Source organism: Oncorhynchus masou, unplaced genomic scaffold (assembly GCF_036934945.1).
Source record: "Oncorhynchus masou masou isolate Uvic2021 unplaced genomic scaffold, UVic_Omas_1.1 unplaced_scaffold_965, whole genome shotgun sequence".
Lineage (NCBI taxonomy): Eukaryota > Metazoa > Chordata > Actinopteri > Salmoniformes > Salmonidae > Oncorhynchus > Oncorhynchus masou.
In genome coordinates, this window is record NW_027016152.1 from 121650 (window position 1) to 140267 (window position 18618).

Here is an 18618-nt window from a genome sequence, read left to right on the forward strand (position 1 = left end):
TGGCTCGTTCAGTGTGACAGGGCCTAGGTCTGCTGATTCAGTACCACTAGGTCTTTCGTTCAGTGTGACAGGGCCTAGGTCTACTGATTCAGTACCACTAGGTCTTGGCTCGTTCAGTGTGACAGGGCCTAGGTCTGCTGATTCAGTACCACTAGGTCTTGGCTCGTTCAGTGTGACAGGGCCTAGGTCTGCTGATTCAGTACCACTAGGTCTGGGCTCGTTCAGTGTGACAGGGCCAGGTCTGCTGATTCAGTACCACTAGGTCTTGGCTCGTTCAGTGTGACAGGGCCTAGGTCTGCTGATTCAGTACCACCAGGTCTTGGCTCGTTCAGTGTGACAGGGCCTAGGTCTGCTGATTCAGTACCACTAGGTCTTGGCTCGTTCAGTGTGACAGGGCCTAGGTCTGCTGATTCAGTACCACCAGGTCTTGGCTCGTTCAGTGTGACAGGGCCTAGGTCTGCTGATTCAGTACCACTACGTGCGGTCGTAGGCGCCGACAAAGTTCTTTATCGTGCAGTGTGGCTGGTGTTACGAGCCAATCCCGGTGACTGACCAATAGGAACACGGCCGGCACATGAGTAGGCACACAATAATATGATTATTGTGAATAGTCAGATTAATATAATAGTTTGATTTAAACGTTTACATGCTTTATATACTTTCAGTTTGTCCCGAACTCACTTCTCTCGCGCTAACGCAAAGAATCTACCAAAAAAACACAAATCCCTATGATTTACAGCGTTAAATAATGAGAACAATATTTATTGTAAACAAATGTTTCATTTTGTCGTTATAACAAGCTTGGTAGCAACATTAAAATCTTTGTGGAAATCGGTTGCAGCTCAAGTCGAATACAAAACCTACAATGCAATGCTCTCTCTCTGGGCTGGCTAGGTAGCGCTGATGTAGCTACACACAATAACAACAAAGTCAATATCAGCACGTGAAGTCGCTAGTTCGTAAAATCGCCTGATTTCACAGACGGACCACTTTGAAGTCAAGTCATGGTGAAAATAGTTATTTTACCCACTGAGAGAAGACACCAAACTGACAGGAGTTTCCTGATTTGTATATTATCCCTATATAAGCTCCAGCTGGCAAGCAGAACCAGGTGATAAGTTAACAAAATAACAACGTCCTGCAGGAGGATGGCTCTCAAGGAGAAAGGGTTGAACACCGCTGGTTTACGGCAATGTCAACTACGCTACTTCACTGTCAATGATATTAGACAACAGTTACCTTGTAGAAGGCAATGGGCCCCAGTTTAGCTGTATCTCTCACACAGTGTAGCAGGCCCTGGAACAGAAGAAACACAATCCAAGACGATAAAAGACACTTCTTAATGCAGCTCATGGTTGATGGTTGAAAACAACCCATTTCTAACTCCCCCATCCCTCATTTACCTTCCCTCCTCCCAATACCGTCGTCCCTCATTTACCCTACATCTCTCATTTACCCTCATTTGCCCTCCGTCCCTCATTTACCCTCATTTGCCCTCCGATCCCTCATTTGCCCTCCGGCCCTCATTTGCCCTCATTTGCCCTCCGTACCTCATTTACCCTCCATCCCTCATTTACCCTCCGGCCCTCATTTGCCCTCATTTGCCCTCCGTACCTCATTTACCCTCATTTGCCCTCCGTACCTCATTTACCCTCATTTGCCCTCCGTACCTCATTTACCCTCCATCCCTCATTTACCCTCCATCTCTCATTTGCCCTCCATCTCTCATTTACCCTCATTTGCCCTCCGGCCCTCATTTACCCTCCGGCCCTCATTTACCCTCATTTACCCTCCATCCCTCATTTACCCTCATTTACCCTCTGGCCCTCATTTACCCTCCGGCCCTCATTTACCCTCCATCCCTCATTTACCCTCATTTGCCCTCCGTCCCTCATTTGCCCTCACTTGCCCTCCGGCCCTCCCTCCCTGACCATCAACAACAGAACTGTCAGAGCAATGAGGAGCAGCAGCCTGCCAGATAAAGCCTCCGTGGACCTGATGACATCAGAACAGCAACACAGAGGCCACAGGTGGAGAAGGGTTAGATTTACTGAGGTAAAAGAAAGAGTCATACCAGTTCACAGTGATCTCCCTAAACAACATCTACACCGGCATTGTCCTCAGTCCTGGGGAGTCAGAACCCACCGTGAATACACATGTTAACTCTATCCCTGTAGCAACACCCTGATTCAATGAATCATCTAGCCCTTAACTAGTTGTATCGGGGGGTGGGACAGTGTTAGGCTACAGTCCTGCAAATACCTAGGACTGGAACTGACAAGCCCTGATCTACAGTACACACACACACACTTACCACATATTCCCCTTTTGAGTTCATCAGCCTGGTCTTCAAGACATCCAGTGGTTGGCACAGGACAGTGGCACAGCCTCCCTACACAGAGAAGCAGAGGGCATTATACACCACTACCCCACAGCTCCTGTGTCTCCACACCACTAACCCAGAGCTCCTGGGTCTCCACACCACTAACCCAGGGCTCCTGGGTCTCCACACCACTAACCCAGGGCTCCTGGGTCTCCACACCACTAACCCAGAGCTCCTGTGTCTCCACACCACTACCCCACAGCTCCTGTGTCTCCACACCACTACCCCACAGCTCCTGTGTCTCCACACCACTACCCCACAGCTCCTGTGTCTCCACACCACTACCCCACAGCTCCTGTGTCTCCACACCACTAACCCAGAGCTCCTGTGTCTCCACACCACTAACCCAGAGCTCCTGTCTCCACACCACTAACCCAGAGCTCCTGCCTCCACACCACTAACCCACAGCCCCTGTCTCGTTGCCTTTCTAATGTAGACTGGACACTCACTGCGATGAAGCTGGCCAGGAAGTGAGTTAGAATGTTATCTTGCATGGCTCCAGTCCCCAGAACCAGCTGCTTGGCCTGATCATAACAGGCCAGCTACAGAGAAATAAAATAGAAGTTAAATCTAGCTGATACATTTTGGACAAAGACACACACGTAATACCCCCCCCACAGACACAAACCCACCATAGGCCCTTACCTGTCCAACAGTGACCAGTGCTCCTCTAGAAGATGCCATTGTGGCTCCAGAGAACAGCTTCTTCATTCCCTCTATGGAGAAATACTGTCATGAGTGCAACTGCGTCCCTTCGAATCGTCCAGTGACTTCAACCTCGCCCTGATCCCAACGATCCACCATCAAATCAACCCTTACTTACCCTCTTTCCATACCCGGAACAGTCCATCGAGTGCATGAGCATAACTGGAAGAGATGGAGGAAAAACAACACTTGTGTAGGTCAACATCTCTCCAAGGATGATCCTTAACAGCGTTATGGAAGTTATCATATTATGTTACTATACTTAACTCACATACTCACTTTCTCCTGAGTTCTAGTGGTACTTTAACGTCATTCTGCATTCTGGATCAGGGGGGGAATGTGGCAAGTGTGAATGTTTGGCCCTGTACATTTGTTCACTGAGTTGAAAGGACAGGCAACTCCAGTCCTCTGGGGCCTGATTGGTGTCACAGCTAACACATCTGACTCCAATAATCAACTAATCATTATCTTCAGTTTAGAACGCAATCAGTTTAATCAGCTGTGTTTGCTAGGGCTGATGAGGGGAACAGTGTGAAACCACTCCAGTCCCCCTGAGGGCTGTTGTCCAGTCCTGATCTATTGAATGGTTGAGTAAAGCAATACAGAGTCTTGTAAAAGTATTCATCCCCCTTGGCATTTTGTTGCATTACAACCTGTAATGTAAATGGATTTTCATTTGGATTTCATGTAATGGACAAACACAAAATAGTCCAAATTGGTGAAGTGAAATTTAAAAAAGTACTTGTTTCAAAAAAAAAAAAAAAAAAAAAATCAAAAATGGAAAAGTGGCGTGTGTTTATGTATTCAACCCCTTTGCTATGAAGCCCCTAAATAAGATCTGGTGCAACCAATTACCTTCAGAAGTCACATAGTTAGTTAAATAAAGTCCACCTGTGTTCAATCTAAGTGTCACATGATCTGTCACATGATCTCAGTATATAAACATACACCTGTTCTGAAAGGCCCCAGAGTCTGCAACACCACCAAGCAAGGGGCACCACCAAGCAAGCAGCACCATGGAGACCAAGGAGCTCTCCAAACAGGTCAGGGACAAAGTTGTGGAGAAGTACAGATCAGGGTTGGGTTATAAAAAAAAGATCAGAAAATTTGAACATCTCACAGAGCGCCATTAAATCCATTATTAACAAATGGAAAGAATATGGCAGCACAACAAACCTGGCAAGAGAGGGCCGCCCACCAAAACTCATGGACCAGGCAAGGAGGGCTAATCAGAGGGGCAACAAAGAGACCAAGGAATGACCCCGAAGGACCTGCAAACGTCCACAGCGGAGATTGGAGTATCTGTCCATAGCACCACTAAGCCGTACACTCCACAGAGCTGGGCTTTATGGAAGCGTAGCCAGAAAAAAAGCCATTGCTTAAAAAATAATACGCAAACACATTTGGTGTTCGCCAAAAGGCAAGTGGGAGACTCCCCAAACTTATGGAAGAAGGTATTCTGGTTAGATGAGACTAAAATTCTGATTTTTGGCCATCAAGGAAAATGCTATGTCTGGCGCAAACCTCTCATCACCCCAAGAACACCATCCCCACAATGAAGCATGGTGGTGGCAGGATCATGCTGTGGGTATGTTTTTCCATCGGCAGGGACTGGGAAACTGGTCAGAATTGAATGACAGTTAAATTCTTGAGGGAAACCTGTTTCAGTCTTCAAGAGATTTGAGACTGGGTAGAGGTTCACCTTCCAACAGGCCAATGACCCTAAGCATACTGCTAAAGCAACACTCATGGTTTAAGGGGAAACATTTAAATGTCTTGGAATGGCCGAGTCTGTGGTATGACTTAAAGATTTCTGTACACCAGCGGAACCCATCCAACTTGAAGGAGCTGGAGCAGCTTTGCTTTGAAGAATGAGCAAAAGTCCCAGTGGCTAGATGTGCCAAGCTTATAGCAACATACCCCAAGAGACCTGCAGCTGTAATTGCTGCAACACGTGGCTTTACAAATAATTGACTATGGGGGGAGTGAATAGTTATGCACGCTCAAGTTCTGTTTTTTGTCTTATTTCTTGTTTGTTTCACAAAAAATATTATGAATTTTCAAAGTGGTATGTATTTTGTGTGAATCAAATTATACAACCTCCAAAAAAATCTATTTTAATTCCAGATTGTAAGGCAACAAAATATGAAAAATGCCAAGAGGGTGAATACTTTCACAGGCCACTGTATACTGCATGTCATCCACGACATCTAGTAGACATTATCAACCATGGACAACTGCAATACAATTCTTAAAATATACAATTCAGTAATCTTATTTCTAGATTTGACTCACCTGACATTAACCATGTCTGCTGGGGTCCCAATGAATCCCCCGGCAAATCCTACAGACAGACAGATATGAACCATACTGCTGGGGTCACTATAAATCCAGACAGACAGACATGAACCATACTGCTGGGGTCACTATAAATCCACAGACAACGGTGAGAGACTTATACACAGTATTGTGGTGACCTGTACAGTGGGGAGGACAGGCTCGCTGTAATGGCTGGAGCGGAATTAGTGAAATGATATCAAACTGTTTTCCAGGTGTTTTATACCATTCCATTTACTCCGTTCCAGACTTTATTATGAGTCGTCCTCCCCTCAGCAGCCTCCTGTGATACGTTCCACCCAGCACGGTTCCAGCAACTATAGTGGATGTGTAATCTTGGCCCAGTTCGGTAGTGTGGAAGGTGTACGACAGAGCATTACAGAACTAATCATGTTGTCATTAGAGCCAGCTGGGTTTAGGTCTGTGTAGCAACAGATAACACTGTGGTTAAAACACAGTGTGAAGACAGTGTGTGTACCTCCAACCAACCCCAGAAGGACCTTCTGGTAGAAGGGCATGGGACCATGGGTCCTGTCCTTCATCTGATCACTCACTGTCTCATAGATGGCGAAGCGGGACAGAGAATAAGTCATCTGGAGGGGGGGGCAGAGATAATATTTGATTAATTCACCTTTATTTAACCAGGTAGGCCAGTTGAGAACAAGTAATCACAAACAACAACAGATTTACACATGGAATAAACAAATGTACAGTCAATAACACAATTGAAAAAGTCTATATACAGTGTGTGCAAATGGCGTAAGGAGGTAAGGCAATAAATAGGCCACAGTAGCAAATTAATTACAATATAGCAAGTTAACACTGGAGTGATAGATGTGGAAGTAGAAATACTGGTGTGCAAAATAGCAGAAAAGTAAATAAATAACAATATGGGGATGAGGTAGTCAGATGGGCTATTTACAGATGGGCTGTGTACAGCTGCAGCGATCGGTAAGCTGCTCAGACAGCTGATGCTTAAAGTTAGTGAGGGAGATATGAGTCTCCAACTTCAGCGATTTCTGCAATTGTTCCAGTCATTGGCTGCAGAGAACTGGAAGGAATGGCAGCCAAAGGAGGTGTTAGCTTTGGGGATGACCAGTAAAATATACCTGCTGGAGCACGTGCTACGGGTTGGGTGTTGTTCTGGTGACCAGCGAGCTGAGATAAGGCGGAGCTTTACCTAGCAAAGACTTATAGTTGACCTGGAGCCAGTGGGTCTGGCGACGAATATGTAGCGAGGGCCAGCCGTCGAGAGCATACAGGTCGCAGTGGTTGGTGGTATATGGGGCTTTGGTGACAAAACGGATGGCACTGTGATAGACTACATCCAATTTGCTGAATAGAGTGTTTTTTGAGAGTCTTTTGTGAGTCTATTTTGTAAATGACATCGCTGAAGTCAAGGATCGGTAGGATAGTGAGTTTTACGAGGGTATGTTTGGCAGCGTGAGTGAAGGAGGCTTTGTTGCGAAGCCAATTCTAGATTTAATTTTGGATTGGAGATGTTTAATATGAGTCTGGAAGGAGAGTTTACAGTCTAGCCAGACACCTAGGTATTTGTAGTTGTCCACATATTCTAAGTCAGAACCGTCCAGAGTATTGATGCTAGTCGGGCGGGCAGGTGCAGGCAGCAATCGGTTGAAAAGCATGCATTTAGTTTTAATAGCCTTTAAGAGCAGTTGGAGGCCACGGAAGGAGTGTTGTATGGCATTGAAGCTTGTTTGGAGGTTTGTTAACACAGTGTCCAAAGAAGGGCCAGATGTATACAGAATGGTGTTGTCATGACTGTCCTGATCAGGCCAGGTTACAGGAGACCACAACCCTACAGATTATCTCTCAACCCCAACAGAGGAGGAGAGATCTAGGGGTCTGAAGATGTGGGGGTTTTATGACCCCTCACGCCCCTGGTAAATCTTAGGCCACACAACATTCCTGTGTCCCCTCAATATGGAGAACCAACCTCAGAACATTAAACATGAAATAAAGGGACTTTGGCACAATGGCTTCCGTCAGCCACGATGGTGGTCATGACGATAGATGGAATATGAAAATGTCTGTCGTTTTTTGTTTTGTTATTAAAAGGTTAATAAATTACATTATTATGAAAATATTGTAACGTTAAGAGTTTTCCTAGTATATGTTTGATGTTTATACATTGTACGTTGTGTGGGAAATGTCCAAATCAAAGAGAATGTTTTGGTAAAGACAAAATGTTAAGTTGGGTTGTCTAAAATTGGATTTGAGTAAAATCTAGAGCTTGACCTTATCTTGGTACACCCAGAGAATTGCCCTAAAGGAGGTTACGCACACTTCTGACCAGAGGGTATAAAACCTGTGCGTGAAGAATTAACAGATCAGACTAAGTGAGGTGCAGCCGAGGTCTAAAAAGGTGAATTCAAGTCGAACCGCCTAGCCTCCACTCCCCATTGAATCGTGGTATCTACACTGTTTCATTCCTACGCTGTGAGCTCTGAGCTACAGAGCTGTCTGTCCTCAGAAGAGCCATTCCAGAGCGAGGGAACAGACTCCTAAGCCAAAAGGACACTGACATCGTGAGGACAACCAGAGAGTTGCGCCAGAGAAGTGCGTCATTGAGCAGCCTGAACGGTCCACGCGGAGAATCCACAGAGACCTTCCCCACGTAATTACATCATTATATTCTAACCCATAAGAGCGGCAGTTTGGGGCAAGGCTCGGGTTAGAATAAGCATAGCTGACAAATTCACCCAAATGTATATTTCTCTCGTGTACTTTCTCTTTCTCTCTCTTTTAAATCCCCATTTTGGGTAACACGCGCCATAGTGTGTTGGCCCGTTATACTAAGTTCTAATCAATAGCCTAGAATGTGTATATATATATTTTATCATAACTGATTAATTAGCGGCTGTTGTAAAATCGATATTCTTTGAGTTCATTTGGGAAATAGAAACTCAATAAAAACTATTTTTCCCATGGTGCCCCAGGTTAATGAGTTAATAATTGCTTGATTCAGTTAATCACGTAATTAGAAATCTTTAATCATTCGATGAGCAACAGTCGTCACATTAACTAATACAACGTCACGACAGTGTTGTCTGCGTAGGGGTGGATCAAGGAATCACCCGCAGCAAGAGCGACATCGTTGATATATACAGAGAAAAGAGTCGGCCCGAGAATTGAACCCTGTGGTACCCCCAGAGACTGCCAGAGGTCAGGATGGATATAAGTCTGTAACAGTTTGGGTCTAGAGTGTCACCCCCTTTGAAGAGGGGGATGATCGCGGCAGCTTTCCAATCTTTAGAGATCTCGGACGATACAAAAGAGAGGTTGAACAGGCTGGTAATAGGGGTTGTAACAATGGCGGTGGATAATTTTAGAAAGAGAGGGTCCAGATTGTCTAGCCCAGCTGATTTGTACAGGTCCAGGTTTTGCAGCTCTTTCAGAACATCTGCTATCTGTATTTGGGTGAAGGAGAAGCTGGGGAGGCTTGGGCAAGTAGCTACGGGGGGTGTGGAGCTGTTGGCCGGGGTTGGGGTAGCCAGGAGGAAAGCACAGCCAGACATAGAGATTGAAATTCCCGATTATCGTGGGTTTATCGGTGGTGACAGTGTTTCCTAGCCTCAGTGCAGTGGGCAGCTGGGAGGAGGTGCTCTTATTCTCCATGGACTCTCCAGTGTCCCAAAACTTTTTGGAGTTACAGCTACAGGATGCAAATTTATGTTTGAAAAAGCTAGCCTTTGCTTTCCTAACTGACTGCGTGTATTGGTTCCTGACTTCCCTGACAAGTTGCATATCACGGGGCTATTCGATGCTAGTGACACTGACTATTGATCATAGAGACATTAGAACATACAGAATATGACGAGAAGTGTATTTAACATAACGCTCTTGGAGGCAATGTCGGTGTGCATATCTACCCACCTGTCTGCAGAGGGAGGCGCTGAGGCCACTGTACAGAGCCAGAACACCTTCTCTCTGCACCACACTCATGGTCATTCCCATCATCCTCATCCTCACCTCGTGCTGTGTCTGGAGGTGCACCTGGAGGAGAAAAGATATCAGAAACCAGGAAGAGACACAGTAGAGAGGAGTCAATGTAACGTTTTAGTATTACTGTTTTTAAATGAATAAATAGCTACATTCGGTGTGATGTTGATAATGCATCAACTGGAAGTCAAAGTTCACACAGAACAACAACAGTCAAAGACCAAGGTCTAAATGTTTACATGACAACTGGTGGACGTGATGATGTCAGACTCACAACTCCCACTTTCTCCACGACCGAGATAAGGAACCATCAAGAAGACTCAACACAAATATTACAACCAGTAAAGTGAACTGTAGAATTCACTAGTATTAAATATTGGGCTAGTAGGAGAGCCGATGAAGTGAACTATTAGGCCTAATTCATAGAAACGTCATACCATTGGTACAATTCAGCCCATTTGTTATTTGCGGAAGTCCTGAAGGCCAAGGAAGAAGAAAAGAAACGTAGAGCCTTAGAATAATCCGAACGACTTGGCATATAGTCCGAACGACTTGGCATATAGTCCGAACGACTTGGCATATAGTCCGAACGGCTTGGCATCTAGTCCGAACGGCTTGGCATCTAGTCCGAACGGCTTGGCATATAGTCCGAACGGCTTGGCATATAGTCCGAACGGCTTGGCATATAGTCCGAACGGCTTGGCATATAGTCCGAACGGCTTGGCATATAGTCCGAACGGCTTGGCATATAGTCCGAACGGCTTGGCATATAGTCCAAACGACTTGGCATATAGTCCAAACGACTTGGCATATAGTCCAAACGGCTTGGCATATAGTCCAAACGGCTTGGCATATAGTCCGAACGACTTGGCATATAGTCCGAACGACTTGGCATATAGTCCGAACGACTTGGCATATAGTCCGAACGACTTGGCATATAGTCCGAACGACTTGGCATATAGTCCGAACGACTTGGCATATAGTCCGAACGACTTGGCATATAGTCCGAACGACTTGGCATATAGTCCGAACGACTTGGCATATAGTCCGAACGACTTGGCATATAGTCCGAACGACTTGGCATATAGTCCGAACGACTTGGCATATAGTCCGAACGACTTGGCATATAGTCCGAACGACTTGGCATATAGTCCGAACGACTTGGCATATAGTCCGAACGACTTGGCATATAGTCCGAACGACTTGGCATATAGTCCGAACGACTTGGCATATAGTCCGAACGACTTGGCATATAGTCCGAACGACTTGGCATATAGTCCGAACGACTTGGCATATAGTCCGAACGACTTGGCATATAGTCCGAACGACTTGACATATAGTCCGAACGACTTGACATATAGTCCGAACGACTTGGCATATAGTCCGAACGACTTGGCATATAGTCCGAACGACTTGGCATATAGTCCGAACGACTTGGCATATAGTCCGAACGACTTAGTTATTATATTTATTTTTTTACTAGGTCGTTCAAACCTGCTACTAAGTCATTTAAATGAGATACTGAGTCAATTGAACCACTTACTATTTTGTTCAAATGACATATTGTTATTTTGTCTAATTAGGCCTCATTTGTTATGCAGTGCCAGTTGTCAGTTGTCCTCGTCAGACCGTTGTTGCAGCCATTCATTTACTGATTCTATCCATTGATATGATTATTTATCGACAGTTATTTGATAGCCAGGTATTTGATAGCCAGGTATTTGATAGCCTAAAGCAGGGCTGCTTTTGGATGCCAGGGCATGTAAGTGAGCCAACAAAATCTCACGATTTTACACATTTTACTTCAGATGTTGATGTTTACTGACGATGTGCTTTCGACATCTGGGGTTGTTCCTAGTGCTCAGCATAGGAGGTTGTGTGTTCAATCCCAGTGGAAAACACATTTAAATACACTGCTCAAAAAAATAAAGGGAACACTTAAACAACACAATGTAACTCCAAGTCAAACACACTTCTGTGAAATCAAACTGTCCACTTAGGAAGCAACACTGATTGACAATAAATTTCACATGCTGTTGTGCAAATGGAATAGACAACAGGTGGAAATTATAGGCAATTAGCAAGACACACCCAATAAAGGAGTGGTTCTGCAGGTGGTGACCACAGACCACTTCTCAGTTCCTATGCTTCCTGGCTGATGTTTTGGTCACTTTTGAATGCTGGCGGTACTTTCACTCTATTGGTAGCATGAGACAGAGTCTACAACCCACACAAGTGGCTCAGGTAGTGCAGCTCATCCAGGATGGCACATCAATGCGAGCTGTGGCAAGAAGGTTTGCTGTGTCTGTCAGCGTAGTGTCCAGAGCATTTAGGCGCTACCAGGAGACAGGCCAGTACATCAGGAGATGTGGAGAAGGCCGTAGGAGGGCAACAACCCAGCAGCAGGACCGCTACCTCCGCCTTTGTGCAAGGAGGAGCAGGAGGAGCACTGCCAGAGCCCTGCAAAACGACCTCCAGCAGGCCACAAATGTACATGTGTCTGCTCAAACGGTCAGAAACAGACTCCATGAGGGTGGTGTGAGGGCCCGACGTCCACAGGTGGAGGTTGTGCTTACAGCCCAACACCGTGCAGGACATTTGGCATTTGCCAGAGAACACCAATATTGGCAAATTCGCCACTGGCGCCCTGTGCTCTTCACAGATGAAAGCAGGTTCACACTGAGCAGATGTGACAGACGTGGCAGTCTGGAGACGCCGTGGAGAACGTTCTGCTGCCTGCAACATCCTCCAGCATGACCGGTTTGGTGATGGGTCAGTCATGGTGTGGGGTGGCATTTCTTTGGGGGGCCGCGCCACGTTGCACCACAGACTGTCAGGGTAGCCTAGTGGTTAGAGCGTTGGACTAGTAACCGTGAGTTCAAATCCCGAGCTGACAAGGGTTCTGCCCCTGAACAGGCACTGTTCCCAGGCCGTCATTGAAAATAAGAATGTGTTCTTAACTGACTTGCCTGGTTAAATAAAGGTAAAATAAAAAAAAATAGAAACTGTCCAGGAGTTGGCGGATGCTTTAGTCCAGGTCTGGGAGGAGATCCCTCAGGAGACCATCTGCCATCTCATCAGGAGCATGCCCAGGCGTTGTAGGGAGGTCATACAGGCACGTGGAGGCCACACACACTACTGAGCCTCATGTTGACTTGTTTTAAGGACATTACATCAAAGTTGGATCAGCCTGTAGTGTGGTTTTCCACTTTAATTTTGAGTGTGACTCCAAATCCAGACCTCCATGGGTTGATAAATTTGATTTCCATTGATAATTTGTGTGTGATTTTGTTGTCAGCACATTCAACTATGTAAAGAAAAAAGTATTTAATAAGAATATTTCATTCATTCAGATCTAGGATGTGTTATTTTAGTGTTCCCTTTATTTTTTGAGCAGTATATATATATATATATATATATATATATATAATGTTTTAACCCTATCCAAAAACGTAACCCTTAAATGAACCATTTAGAATGAATAAAGAATGGATGCTGAGCAGGAGGAGCAACCCAGGCTGTCAAAAAACACTTAGATTAGTGATGTTTGGAGAAACGTGGATAAGCGTCAGAATCTGAAGTCAAATTAGTAAAACTGCTAGCTCTTGTTGGTCCACTTACATGCTCTGGCATTCAAACGCAGCTTGATCAAAAACAGTCAATGAATAATCATATCATTCACCTGTATTTACCCACCCTCCCAAAAAATGAATATGCTTTTTAGCAGCTAATGTGGCTATCTTAAAGAACTACAAATACCATGATGATCTGGACCAGACTGAGGAATCGAGACAAAGGTAAGAATCTCTGGATTAACTGTCTAATGTTAGCAAAATGTTGCAATGAATAAATTGGCTACATTTCTGTAAATGGACAATTATGTGAACTGTCTTGTGCAAGTTTTAAATTGATACAAAACCTGTTAGCAAATGTGTCAGCTAGAGAAGACATGCAGAAACTTGTAGGGATTAGTAGTCTTGCATGAAGTCTACTTTGATGCTAATTAGCATGTTCAAATCAGAGAGTAAATAGAGGTGAATATATTGACAAATATATTGCGAATATATTGTCACCTTGTCCGAGAGAGAGATTTACATGGTTATCATAACTTTATGCCAGGGTAAACCGACACGAAACACAGCACTTATTTTTAAGTGATTCTAAAATCCCCCATGGGGAAAATTCATGGTGGAAAAACTATTTTTGATGGGTATTATGACGCCTCCACTGTGGGGCTCTATAAATGCAGATATTGACTCCGCAAATCAAGCATACTTTAGTGGCAAAGTCAATTGCGCGCTGGGCTTCGGGACAGAATCACTCATTGCATGTTACATTACAATATCTTGCCTTGATCAGATCTCCTCTACATATCTTACCTTGATCAGATCCCTCTGCATATCTTACCTTGATCAGATCTAAGGGGTGTGTAATACTGGCGGCAGCACTTGAGGAAAGTCCACCGAAATACCATCGCGACCGGCGTTTCTCCGACATGTTTCCAAGTGTCCTGTTGTTTAATCAAACCAGAGACACCTTGTCTGGGCCGTCTTGTGTTAGCCTATCCAGTGACACCTGCTTGGACCCACACTACCTTATTTCAACTCCCGAGCTAGAGATTTATTGGCCTGTGTCAGATAATGTCCAAAACTGGCGATTGGTGGAAAATGTTTCCCGGTTCTTGCGCCGTTCTTTCCGCGGCATTTCATACAAAACGCATGGCAAAACGTCGCCTATATTACATATGAATACTGCTAGCCTGGTTGACGCAACTCACGAGTTTAGTGTTAGCAGGCTGCACCAAAGTCTTTTAAACTTGTATGGACCTATTATGGAACGAACATACATCTCGACCAATGAGGCGATTCGATTAATCTGGCCCGGGTAAGCGTGTTTTCCACCGGGAGAAAGTTGATTGCATTCCTTTTAGAACCGGGCTGAGCCAGTTGCCCTGTTCAAAGCCCACGACTAAATCGGCTCAAAACAAAAAGTGACGTTTTTAGCACGTGGAGTTAAGAGTGCGATTCTGTATTTGCACATTGTAAAAGTGATTGCTTTTGAAAAAACGCTTAATCTGCGTTTCGAAAATTAGAATATATATTTAATGGAAAAGGGATGCATGTATGTAGATGATGCAAAATGCTGCGTGGTGGACATGACCGTGCTGTGCAGATTACTGCTATAGACCGGTGCCCCGCGGTTCAGCATAATCGAATCCGCCCGGTATCTCGTTTCGCAACAGCTGTGTTGTAGTAGTCATTCAAAAACCTCCCAAGTTACACACCTACTCTTCTAAGAACCAAACATCAGATTTTCTTTCTATATCTGATATTTTTTTACTGACTGTCCACACTCCGTTGTACATCTGACACACATCAGATGTGCGCATTTTCACTGACGTAGCCTCTGACGTAACAAACAGACGCCATGCTCATTTCAAGTCACCAAATGTCTGGGTGGTTGTCATGATAATGGCAGGTCGTGAAATAAAAACAGATCAAAAAGAATCTGATCTGAGCATCCAGACAAAGATCACATATGGAGGATAGGGTTTTTATCAAAAACAAAAAAAAGTACCCAATTTTTCTCCCCAATTTCTTGAAAACGATCTTGTCTCATGGCTGCAACTCCCCAACGGACTCGGGAGAGAAGGCCAAGTTATCCATCCTCCAAATCTTTATTTAAACTAGACAGTTAACACCCACTTGCTTAACCTGAAAGCCAGCTGCACCAATGTGTTGGAGGAAACATGTACAACTGACGATCGAAGTCAGCCTGCAGACGCCCGGCCCGCCACAAGGAGTCGCTAGAGCACGACGAGCCAAGTAAAGATCCCCCGGCCAAACTCTCCCCTAACCCGGACGACGCTGGGCCAAACTCTCCCCTAACCCGGACAACGCTGGGCCAAACTCTCCCCTAACCCGGACGACGCTGGGCCAAACTCTCCCCTAACCCGGACGATGCTGGGCCAATTGTGCACCGGCCTATAGGACTCCCGGTCACAGCCAGTAATGACACAGTCTGGGATTGAATCCCAGGCTGTAGTGATGCCTCAACAGACCGCTGCACCACTCGGGAAGCCGACTAATTGGTCTTTTGACCAATCACATCAGATCTTTTTCAGAGCTTATCTGATTGGTCAAAAGACCACTTAGTGGGAAAAAATGTCAGAATTTGGTCTGCTTGTGTAAACGCAGGTATAAATCCAAGTCAAAAGATGAGATTCCATGTGTTTTTGTTGCTGTTTACACATTAAGGTAAAGACCAGATATATCAGATATGTATCAGATATGCAAATAATTGTCAAACGATCAGAATTGGGCTGCCTGTGTAATAGCAGTCTAATTTGCCTTGTCAGCTGGTGTTCAAGTGGGTGTGCTCTTTTTAGAAACTAGCGCGCACTGGAAACATGATTCAACGTAGGCACGTAGTCTTTCCACAACTTTGACATACAGCATGGGCCCAGCCAACACTGCCAGAATAACCAGGGAAAATAGGCTTTTGTTTTGTGCCAATCTTCCCAGCATGGAAAACAAGTGCATGTCACTGAACGTGTTGTGTCTCATGATGGCCACTGACCACTTCTGATCCAACTCAGGAGACAAGGTTATACGAGTCTCTGCAGGTTTTCTCAACTACTCTGTAATAAATATTCCTCTGTACAAATACTTGTTAGAATAGACACTAGATCAGAATGTTCTTTACTGTGCAGGAGGATCCGTCTGCTGGTCAAACATTACCCATGTGTCTTGAGGGTGGGAGAGAATTCTACTTTGCTCTACCATCTCGTGCCAAGACTGGACGCAGCTGGTTCCACCCTGAGTGGAAGTGTGGCCTACGTGACTGATGTAAAAATAGTAGCCAAGACCCCTCCCTGCTCCTGTAGTGTTGTGGAATACAGCTGCCCTCTACATAGCTGTAGATGACCTACGGTACTGGGCTCTGACCTGTAAGAGGGCTTCAATAGAACCTAAACCGAGGAACCAATTTTGGTTTCCGGTCAGACTGGCAGACAGTGGACCCAAAGATGTCGAGGGTTTAGAAAAACATTCAGAACCCGGCTTGACAGAGGTCAAATGGACAAAGGTTTTCACAAACAACAACAACAACGTCACTTCTCACGTTATTACACAGCTATGATTATATTGTGTTGAGATATAACACAAGTGCAACATGTCATGGACCCGTGTTAAACTGGGCCTGGAGCCCATCTGGTTAAGACCAGCGTGGTTTTCATAAGCTGTCAGTGGTATGTGGGGTAACAGAGAAGATACACAGAAACACATGGTGCAAGAAATAGTAAGGAGACACCCACTCCTTCTCTCCCTCCACTGACTGTCTGACACCCACTCCTTCTCTCCCTCCACTGACTGTCTGACACCCACTCCTTCTCTCCCTCCACTGACTGTCACTGCATGAAGAGCAGTGACACCCCCCCTCCTCCTAGCCTGGGGGGGCTGGTCTAAAGAAACACATGAAGAAAATGTAGGCCTGTTCATTTATCTGACAGGATAGACTTATATGGCCCATGTCATTTTATATTATACGATTTTATAGTAAAAAGAATATTACTGAATATTTTTTACATTCCAGAGGAGGTGCATATATGAAGTGGCTATGTTCTATACATTAGATTGAGTTATTTGGCAACTTTAGTGGTGAATGATACAAACCTTAGAATGTGTTAGAAATCAACACAAACGGGCTGCATGATGCGACTACAGGATACTGACGATTTGAGAAGGTCTTGCACTCAGTTCCGCGATGCGACTACAGGATACTGACGATCTGAGAAGGTCTTGCACTCAGTTCCGCGATGCGACTACAGGATACTGACGATCTGAGAAGGTCTTGCACTCAGTTCCGCGATGCGACTACAGGATACTGACGATCTGAGAAGGTCTTGCACTCAGTTCCGCGATGCGACTACAGGATACTGACGATCTGAGAAGGTCTTGAACTCAGTTCCGCGATGCGACTACAGGATACTGACGATTTGAGAAGGTCTTGCACTCAGTTCCGCGATGCGACTACAGGATACTGACGATTTGAGAAGGTCTTGCACTCAGTTCCGAGATGCGACTACAGGATACTGACGATCTGAGAAGGTCTTGCACTCAGTTCCTTGCATCAGGCTACACACCCTCTTCTCTAATCAAGTGATCATATTTTCACCCATCAGACTATTCTCAATTTAATCTTGCTTTTGCTAATATTTGAAATGAGTTTGGATTTAGAATGGCCCATTATGAAATGGGCAGGAACAGGGGGAAATAGATACCATCTGTATACACTGGAAGAGGTAAATGGGAGGCCGTTTCCCGCCGGTTCCTTTTCAACGGTGCCTGGTTCGCTCCTCCGGTTAGGTCACTCCACGCATCAACCATCAACCTCCACGGGTTCTCTAACGTTGTTCCTGAAACTACCCAGTACTTCATTAGGAAAACCAAGTGGAATCTGTTCAGGAACATCGATAAGTAAAAAAATTCACAAAACATAATTAATTAAACTGTTGACAACCCCTCTCTCTGCGAGCTGAAAAAAAGAAATGAAGGAGAGGAGATGGAAACACGGCGGTGAGATATTCTATAGTTAAAAGGTGATGTCAGCCTATTAATTATGAAGATATAAAATACCCTATAACTAGGCTATTATATACCCTATAACTATGCTATTATATACCCTATAACTAGGCTATTATATACCCTATAACTAGGCTATTATATACCCTATAACTAGGCTATTATATACCCTATAACTAGGCTATTATATACCCTATAACTAGGCTATTATATACCCTATAACTAGGCTATTATATACCCTATAACTAGGCTATTATATACCCTATAACTAGGCTATTATATACCCTATAACTAGGCTATTATAAAATCAAATAGAAATTCACAATAATTGTAGGCTAACTCTGTAAGCCACCCTGCACAATCAATGAATCAACAGCATCACCTATATGTTCTCTCCCAGACTCATGGAGACAGTCTGGATTGTAGCATAAGGTAACCAGTCCATCCAACAGCATCACCTATATGTTCTCTCCCAGACTCATGGAGACAGTCTGGAGTGTAGCATAAGGTAACCAGTCCATCCAACAGCATCACCTATATGTTCTCTCCCAGACTCATGGAGACAGTCTGGAGTGTAGCATAAGGTAACCAGTCCATCCAACAGCATCACCTATATGTTCTCTCCCAGACTCATGGAGACAGTCTGGA

General features: G+C 44.8%; 1 protein-coding gene across 1 annotated transcript; it reads right to left on the reverse strand.

The window, feature by feature from the left end:
• Positions 1 to 506: 506 nt before the first annotated feature.
• LOC135538440 (mitochondrial dicarboxylate carrier-like) lies at positions 507 to 14068 on the reverse strand. Its single transcript, XM_064964339.1, has 11 exons — positions 13796 to 14068; positions 9323 to 9442; positions 5904 to 6018; positions 5384 to 5432; positions 3368 to 3409; positions 3207 to 3250; positions 3029 to 3099; positions 2833 to 2925; positions 2315 to 2392; positions 1240 to 1296; positions 507 to 548 (listed from the first exon to the last, which is right to left on the reverse strand). The coding sequence occupies exons 1-11, from the start codon at positions 13883 to 13885 to the stop codon at positions 507 to 509; spliced, it is 801 nt and encodes a 266-aa protein (XP_064820411.1). The 5' UTR covers positions 13886 to 14068.
• Between the last annotated feature and the right edge of the window lie 4550 nt (positions 14069 to 18618).